At 32.3% G+C, this 9,909-nt stretch overlaps 1 protein-coding gene across 1 annotated transcript; it reads right to left on the bottom strand.

The window, feature by feature from the left end:
• Positions 1–1,414: 1,414 nt before the first annotated feature.
• On the bottom strand, positions 1,415–9,517 carry LOC128184285 (uncharacterized). Its single transcript, XM_052853715.1, has 14 exons — positions 9,182–9,517; positions 8,750–8,817; positions 8,512–8,589; positions 8,228–8,296; positions 7,631–7,844; positions 6,766–7,020; positions 6,422–6,522; positions 5,488–5,755; positions 5,063–5,178; positions 4,682–4,847; positions 4,264–4,547; positions 3,728–3,923; positions 2,963–3,306; positions 1,415–2,771 (listed from the first exon to the last, which is right to left on the bottom strand). The coding sequence occupies exons 1-14, from the start codon at positions 9,255–9,257 to the stop codon at positions 2,172–2,174; spliced, it is 2,835 nt and encodes a 944-aa protein (XP_052709675.1). The 5' UTR covers positions 9,258–9,517; the 3' UTR covers positions 1,415–2,171.
• Between the last annotated feature and the right edge of the window lie 392 nt (positions 9,518–9,909).

The following is a 9,909-nucleotide window of genomic DNA, read 5'->3' as shown; positions in this document are numbered from 1 at the left end:
AATCAGTTAAAGATAGTTCCCTTAGCAACGGAGCTGAATTTGCTCTATGGTTTTGGTATATTATCACCATTTCAGATGTTAAAATTTAATCTTTAAGAATCAATTTGATTAAACAAAATCTGATATCTTAAAGACATTATATTATATACTATAATCATCACCAAAATAGATTAAATAGATAAAGGAATTTATTTCTACCGATCCTCAAAAGATAGGTCATTTTCAAATTTTGCTGAATCAGCGTTTTAAGCAGTTTTTAGTCAATTTTAAATTAGTAAAGCAAAAAAAGTCAGATAAATATGCATGGTAAGTATATTCAAAATGAATATATAGGAGATGAAATAATTATATCCACATTTATTTCCATGGGCTCTTTCTTTTATATGCCCGTTGCTAGGCAACAAAAAATGGTTGTTTTTATACTGAAAATACAAACAAATCCCTCTAAGAACACAATTTTTAGAAGTGTTACTGCATAAATCAGATAAATGTTATGAAAAGATTTTTTTTTCCACCAATTATAATATTTGTAGGAAACAAGGTTGTGTTGTGTCCTTGACCCAAGGTCATGTGGACAAGTTCAAGGTCACTTAAATAAAAAGTGTCTGATCCATATATTTCTTTTGGAGTAACATGATGATTAGGAATTTCTATATCACACAAAAACTGTTGATGGCCCGAGATGTGACAAGACCTTGACTCAAGGTCATTTAGATAAGTTCAAGGTCACTTGAAGAAAAAGTGCATTATTTGTGTCCAGTGAATAGAAACTGGGGGAGTTTTCACTTCATACAATTTGTCAAAGATTGCAAAAGATCTGAATGTGTGTCATCATCTTGACCCAGGGTCATTTAGGCAAGTTCAAGGTCATTTGTTTTAAACTATGCATAATATTTTCTTAGGGAAATGTATCAATACTATGTCACAATACCTCTAATATCATGATATAATAGAATCGCGAAAATGTGAATTTTGCTAAATTGCCCTTTTTTCATTTTCTTTAACTACCAGTGGTTTGTCAGACCATTTACTGTCTGTTTTTTGACATTTGAACAATTTGTTTAACTTAGCACACCTGAATAGACCAATAGGTAATTGATGTGCAGGTGATGGTAAGAATGTAATATCTGTTCAATACCTTACATTTGGGCACTTTCAATCATGAGCCAAATATTAAAATTTTGAACACATCGATCACTAAATCATGCAGAGCAATTGTCTTACAAGATTTTCAGTTCATTTTTATATATTTCTTGAAATAATTTGCAATTAAGGAGAAAAACTTATCTAATCCATTAGGCACAGTATTTTTTTTAATAACCTATGTACATTTTTTGTTTGACATGAATTTAATTATATTATTATACCTGTGATTGAGCTATTTAATCCTATTAAAGAAAATATGAAAAACAAATTAAATTGAGCTTCCATATTTAATTGTTCTTCAGGAGAATTTCAGCAAGTAGGAACTATGAGGATGATATTCATATGAAAATACATGGGGTTCAACATATCAGCATGGTTTTTGGTCAAAGTATCAATTATGTATTAATTTTACATGTACATTGTATTTAAATTACTACCCAGTGGTGTATTGCTCAACCGATGCAATCATTATCAGACAATAATTGTACTTATTATCGTACATAATATCTGAAGAGACTGTTCATGTAGATTATTCGTTAAAAATGGAGTTTTGCTCACCCCTCATCCCATTACACACAATCTTGTACATCAATTCAATTGAAATGATACCATGTTATCATAAAACAAGAATGAATTAACAGGGCTGGACGGTTGAGGTCATTGTAAGATAGTATTCACTGGTATTCTTAAAGGGCAGAGCTCTTTATAAAGATATAAAAAAAATACTGACGTTCACCAGCTGAAATTTAATGATTTTCTTTAGCTTAGCACGTCATATCTAAAAATTAAAGGTTACTAAGAGCTGATGAGTAATGTGTTAACCACCCAGCTTTCTTTTAAAATCTACAGATATTGTCACAATAAAAACACTTTGCATAAGTTATATACATGTATGTATCAAACAATTTCAGTCCTTGTCACAAAATGAGTAATGTTTCTATCTCAGTCAATTATGTCCATCCTACTGAAATTCTGCAGCTGTTTCGGCCTTAGCAATGTTCAAAAGAACTGCATCCAAATCATCATCACTGATATCTGTGGAGGATGTTTTTTTTCAATGCAGAAAGTCTTGAAAAAAAAGATGAGATTTGACCAACAGCCAGATATTGGTTTGCACTGAATCTTTTTTCTCCATTTTCATTTTTAGCAACTCTCATGTTTTTAGCGACAACTGATGGATGTACCTTTGCTCCACTACTTTCTCCTTGCAAGAATATATCACTAAGATATGATTTCAAGTCATCTGAGAATCTAGCACTTTTTCTCTCTTTTTTCAAAGCCCAACCCATATCAGACTGCACACACACTTGCTCAGTGACCCCTTCTCCGGTTTTAGAGTATTTCAGAGTATCTTCTGATAGTGTACAACATGCATCCATCCATCTCATTTTTATATCATCATAAGATGACCTTGCTTGGAGCTGGTAAGTGTGATTGCCAATTAAGCAATGGTTTTGCATGTCGCTGTATATTGTGAAGATCTGGGTACATCCTGCTTCAGGACAATTAAAAGCATGATCATCTGAAGAATCAACAACATCATTGCTCTCTTTGGGGTTTTGAATGTGCCCAACTGATCCAGATTTCAAAACAAAATCAGATATAATTTCTAATTCTGCCAGGTCCTATAATTAAAACATGCAGTGGTTAGTCATGTATTTGAAAGATTTCCTTAATGTTTGAATTGCATTAATTAAAACTGTAAGAGTAGTTGAACTGGTTTGACTTCTAAAGCTTGATGTCATTATAAACATTTCAGTGTACTGTAATAAAACAATCTGTGTGCTTAGTGCTGCACATACATTGTTACACTTACATTGTTTTCATGTTCAATAGGCAACTGCTTGCCTATGCCAATATTGAAGGCCCTCCAAGTTGTTAGATGCTTTGGTTCAAACTTGACATTTGAAATCTTGGTTATGCCCTTTATTGGGCACTTAGCTGTAAAAGGAGGAAATCCCTGGAGCTTAACATGTGCTGCTTGACATCCAGTTGTTCCTTCATACAGGTCTATGGCAGACTTCATGTTGGCTGCTGTAAGGATGTTATATCCTGATGCGACAACTTTGCTAAACTTCCCTCTCATGTGGGCTATTTTAGCATCACAATAGGACTTCCCACTTTGGGCCTCACTGTAATCGTAGCGGTCTATGAACACTCCTGAAATGAATTATATATATAAATATATATTGAAACACAATAAAATCCACAGTGGTCGGCGAGTTATAGATAAAAATTAAATAAGAAAACACGAAAAACGTTCAATATAGCTTAATGAAAGCGCTTAAGCTATACTGAACGTTTTTCGTGTTTTCTTATTTAATTTTTATCTATAAATATATATATATAGTATTCATGGTAAAGAAAGTAAACTTTTGACTGCATGATGCCTTGCTTCAATAAAGGTCTCTCTCTCTCCTCTCTCTCTCTCTCTCTCTCTCTTTCTGCCTGTCTTACTCATAAAATTAATTCATCTTCAAAGCATTTACTATACTTAATCCATTTGCTGTGTCAGTTATTAGGTTACAAATGCATATATATTTTTAATATATGACTTGGAGGATAAATAAAAATTATTTACCAGTGCGCCTACTGATGCCTGGTATGGCAAGCCATAGATTGCCGCAATGGTAGCACCCGGCATTATCACTCCGAATAAATGCTCTTGTTGTACTGGGAAGTTGCAGTTTCACATGATGAAGTGTGTCTTCCAAAAGACAGGCAACCGCTAACCAGTCTTGACGCACTCCATCCAACATGTGAGCGAATGTTCTATGCTAAAAAACAAAAAAACTTAACATGAGTTTGTAATGCATTAAAAGATTAAGTAGACCTAAAATTCTTTATATAACAATGTGTATTTTTATGCTGCATGCATGATTTCATAATGCATCACTACATTGTAAGTCATTTTATATTGATTTGCAAATGTACATTGTACATGACTTTTATTCAGATTGAACTGATTGTGTGTGCATGCTTATTAACCCATTGGCAAGGCTGCTTGGAAAGTAAAAATACAACTTATTGTCAAACAATATCATTTAATCCATCAAAAATTATGAGAGATCCTATAGCCATAGAATTACCACATTAAATTGTTCTCACTAATCTCACCTTTAAATTTGAGTTTTCATCCTTGTAAATGCACACAGACACGTGCCAATTTATGCCCTTCTGGCCATACCAGTCGCTCTGTTTTTCTCTAAATGTAATTGGTAAGAATTTCATGGCCCAGTCCATAATAATAAGAATATCACCAGGCTGGAGATCTTTCAGTGTGTGTGTCCTAGCAGTATCCTGATTGATAGTTCTAATTATGTGGCTTTTCCATTGAAGAATCTTTGTTACCGCTGCATCAATATCCATAAACAATTCTTCTCTGGTGTTGGGGGAAAGATCTGTCAAATTAATCATTATTTTAAAATCAAACTTAATCGAAAAAAAAATCAATATTTTTAGTATACACTCAGTGCCATGTTTCACTTTCAAATCTTATCAAATTGATAAGAATTATTCATTAATAGCAAATTACCTGCGAGATTGCTCAGGATTTCCTTCAAATTTAAAACTGCTTTTGGAAGTAATTGGCAGCGGTCGCAACCAACATCATGTTGGTGGTCAGTACATGCTTGCTGGAACTGAATGTCAAGCGGATCACTTAGAGCATGGTTAATGCAATGATCACTGCAGTGGTCAGTCTGCATTGAAAGAGAAAAAATAATTGATTTAAATTAAATTACCTCAGTAAAGCAAGTCCATTATGAATAAAAAAAATGGATCAAATCTGATATTATATTTTATTTAAAAAAGTCCCATTTAAACTTGCCACTTAATTTTACATTGATAAAGTGTAACAGTCATATTGAATATGACAGCAATAAAACATTTATTTTAATACATTGCAATTAAATACCTGTTTCAAATGCATTTTAAAATCTGTTTTCATATAAATTCTACTGGATGCCAAGGATTCTTTGCATTCCTTCAGTTCCATTAGCAATAATCCATCTGTTATGTACTTTTCCACATCTACAATACAGTACATAATGAAGTCGTAATACATGTTGTAATGAAATTATATTACCGATAATCACCGTAAGAGTAGAGGATATGAATGTCTTTACTGTTTGAAACACGCTTTTGGTTATGAGAATTTGTTACAGATACATGTGCATTAATTTAGCATTCCCTTGATTGGTGACATTTCCATCACATACCGTAAGTGTAAAAAGTCAATATCAAAGAACTATGGTATAAATTCTACAGGGAGCTGAGGAGAATTTAGCAATTTAATCTATATACACGTATTGTCTTTCATGAAAAATAAACTTTACAAACCTGCAACTACTGATAGAAGCACATCATATGAGCTCTCTCCATCTGCTGTTATATTGTCCAGACCCTTCAGATTTGTGCGCCTTGAAGCGGGACAAACTTGAAGAATATGGAACAATGTAGACCTAGACAGAGGAATAAACTCTGTCTCCTCACAATATGCCAGATAGAGTTTGATCAGAGTTGAGTGCCAGACTGTTCTGACCACCTCTGGAATGGACACAATGCTGCCATCCTCTAGTCTCATCTCTTTAGTACCAACAGAGGAAACCTGTTTAATATAAGTTATATATACTAGTTAGGTCTTGCACTTTTTTGCTCTGCTACACATGTAATATCAATATTTAATTACACAATTTAAAGTATTATGAGTTCATGCATAAATAAAATTGCAAAAATTACAATTGCACATGTTTTATTGTTTAATTACTGTAAACCAATTATTATCCCCATCATTTTTTTTTTTTGGGGGGGGGGGGGAATGACCTCTTTAATCCCTGCAAACAAGTAGTCACATTTTTTTCACAGGCATGTTTGGCCGGTAACTGTATTCTAATAAGTATATATTAATAAAAGTTTAAACTTGTTTAAATGGTAACATACCACTTAATGCAATTTATTTGATCATCGTTCATGATCTGAATTATTATAATTGAAATACATGAAATACATGAAATACATGTTATAATTATATTTTCATATTTTATTGAATAGCACTTAAGGAGTTCAATTAAAATGAATATATTAATTAATCATTTTGCCAATGGTTTTGGTTAGAGAGAATCATGGTTATTTTTGCAGACACAGAGAGCTGCCATACACAAAGTGAAATCATGAGTGAAACCTTAATTTGCATGACCTGATACAGATTTATCATTACATTGAGGTACATAATTGCAAAGAACTGCATGATACATACAAAACAATTAATAGATACCTGATGAAATGCTGGATTGAAGATAAAATCCAGTGCATGGTCCAATTTCATGAGATCAATTTTCTTATGAAATACTGGTTTCTGTTTAGGAACCTCAGCACCTGTAATAAATGGATTAAATGTAATTAACAAAGCTAATTCTCAACATGTTTTTACTCACAAGTTATTTGGGCACAAAATGAAGCAATCAAATTAAGGAATTAAAAAATCTAGAAATATTTATCATTATTCTAGCTAATAATGAATTACACTTATAATGTTCTTAAAGCACACATTGGCATGAATATAACACACACATTCAATACATGTGCAAGTCATAAAGTGATGAAAGTGAATTACTATACCTTCAGAATGTTCAACAGCATGTTTCCTTGCCTCATTTATAGCATGCATGGTGACTGAGGGAATGATCTGCTGAAGCTGTTTTTTTGTATGAGAGCAAGCAATCATGGACAACAGTCGTTTCTTAACAGCCTTGTCTGTGCTTTCACAGTACAGTTTAACAACAAGTTGATCAAGTTTGCTAGAGCTTGTTTCTTGCTGCTGCTCTGGCTCGTGAATGAGCTTTAACAATTCATTTCCCTGTCCTGGAGCTATACCTAAAATTAAAAAAAACCTGTAAATATGGAGCACAAATATAATATATGAGAGACAAAGAGAAACAGTGAGACAAATATCAAGTCATTGTAAAATATAGATATACATGTACTACTACTAGTATGGATTTTATATATAAATGAATAAAATTTTTGAGAGAAAGAAAAAGAGACAAAGAAAGACAGATCTAAAGTCACCATAAGATAGAGAGATACTACTACTATTTCAGAGAGAGAGAGAGAGAGAGAGAGAGAGAGAGAGAGAGAGAATGAATCTTGATTCACAGAGAAATAGGATATTATATGAATCAGTTAAAATAAATATGAGAAAAAGAATCTTGATTCACAGAGAGATAGGATATTATATAAATCAGTTCAAAGTTAAAATATATGAGAGAGAGAGAGAGAGAGAGAGAGAGAGAGAGAGAGAGTCTGAGCCAATAAGAGAAAGACAAACAGTCTGAGTCAGTGAGAGAGAGAGAGAGAGAGAGAGAGAGATAGTCCTATTAGAGAGTCTGCAAGAGAGAGAGAGATAGAGAGAGAGGGGGGAGAGAGAGAGTCTTAATAGAGCATTATATAACTAACTGTGTTACAAAAAAGAAATAAAACATACTCTCAAGAACTAAATTGACTGCTTCTGTGGCTTTTCTCTTAAGCAATCTTGTAGTGGAGGGCTTAAGACTGTCCAGCCTCTGATGTACTTTGAATTTAAGTGGGCTCATCTTCCCATGTCCAAGCAAAGTTACAGCCTTATTGAAAATATCTAGAGTGTTGTTATTTTCTTCACTCCAAGATGAGGATTGTGATGATGGTTGAGAACCAAGAAGCTGTCAAAATTAAGAAAATCAGTTTTACAACCAAAAATCTATAACTAGAGCTATATTTTTACTACAACTACTGAATAAGTGTAATTTAGTCAACATTGTTAACAAATTTTAAACAGTTGCATACATATATATTAACTTGATTTAAACTAACATCCATTTACCTGGTAGGTTTTATCATAAATATGTTGTTAGTACATGTCAAGTGAATATTGCCCAATAAAAATTAAACAAGTAATTTATGTAGTACATTTTATTCATATAATAAATTATCAGTGTTTTGATAGTAAAAGTTAATTAAATGATGAGTTGATTTTGCAATGCTTTATAAGTACACCACGACCAAAGTTGTAATCAGTTCAAGTATAGTCATCACAGATACTTACACCCACTGAATCTTCATCAGAAAATATCTCCAGGTGATCATCAGTTTTCCAAATTTCATCTTTTTCTTCCTGTATAAAAATAAAACTTTCAATTAAAATGCACAATTATTTTATCAATCAGGTTCTAATTAAAATCATGAAATACATAATCAAAAATAAGGAAAGCTGATTATCTTTATATGCATATTCTTGATTGTCATTGATTTAACCAAATTACACATACAGTGATATAGGATAAAATAAATCATCATTGATGATTTTAAAATAAAAATATCCATGTGTACCATATCTACATTAACTTCCTTAGTGTCCTCAATCTTTATTGGTGTCAATACATCTGGATGTGTACACTTTGGTGGTAACTGTACATGTAAAATATAATAATTAACAACTACATGGAGAACTTAATGTATCCAAACCAATTTAATCCTATTTAACCACATTCAAACTATAAATGAAATAATTGCACATATATATATATCCATTCCTCTTATATTACTGTGTCAACTTTTCATATCTTACTTCATTCTCAATCTTGTTCGAATTTTCCATCTCCTTGTACAATTCAAATCTACATCTCCGACAAATGCCTGGACAGTAAAAGAAGACTTTGAAGTTAATTTAATGGCAAGATTTGCTTATTAAATTAAAGGTTAAAAAAAATTTAAAAAGATATAAGTAAATATATTGAGAGCATATTACAGCATTTTCTGAAATAACAACAATATTTACATAACACTATACATCTGTAATTAATCTTAACACAATCTGCACAAATTAATCTTGAAAGCCCTTCATTTAATTTAGTGAAAACAATTTTTAAAATTAATATTTTATCTTGAACAGTGTTGAGAGTTTAAAAAAATAGACCCCCTGGGGGATTTGATCCTGGTAATATTAAAAGACCATCACTTTTTTTTTTAAAAATTGAGACTGAATTATCCTGAAACTAACCTGATCCAACAGGCACTAACTCTCCTTTGTGCTCAAGGATGAATCTAGACATTTGTGGTGTCACTGGCCGTTCCATCTTTCCATTGTGAGAATGGTCTGGATATGAACACTTCACACTGTGTCTTTTCCATTTTACACCGAGTTTTGCACGATGATTAGGGCATATATTAAAATTATTCAGAACAGGCGAAAATAATCCAATTCTGAGCAGAAGTAAATGTCCCTCAGATGGAATGCTGTCCTGTCCAAGTTTTAAAGACCTAAGATGCCCGCTTACATCTTTTGCACAGTCAGAAATTTGAACAAATTCCCTTTCAGATGGGAAAAACGCTGATAATCCGCATGTGATGATCGAAAATGCAGAAAAACTGCATTTGTTTTTAAATGCATAATTTGGATGACAGTCGTCTGCCATTTTTAATGGACGGAATCTTGTTTCTAATTCAGAAGAGTTCCACAAAGGGAGATAATTTTAAGGATTAAACTCCTATTGTTTAGACAGTTGTAAAAATCTTTTAGTAATAGAGCCCACGGAATTTTAATATGAAATCGATAGTTTATCATTTAAATGAATATATTACACACATATCTTGTTAGCATGTATCTGGTCTTTGTAAGAAATTAAACCCAAAGCTACTATGTATACTATAGAAATAATAGGCATTGCAGAAAAAAGTCGGCATACTTTAAAATGCTCTCTTTACTAAACCACTTAAGCAAATTCCTTG

This window comes from Crassostrea angulata, chromosome 5 (genome assembly GCF_025612915.1).
Source record: "Crassostrea angulata isolate pt1a10 chromosome 5, ASM2561291v2, whole genome shotgun sequence".
NCBI classification, from domain to species: Eukaryota; Metazoa; Mollusca; class Bivalvia; order Ostreida; family Ostreidae; genus Magallana; species Magallana angulata.
The sequence above is the reverse complement of the archived record's forward strand: the minus strand, read 5'-3'. Positions and strand labels throughout refer to the sequence as shown.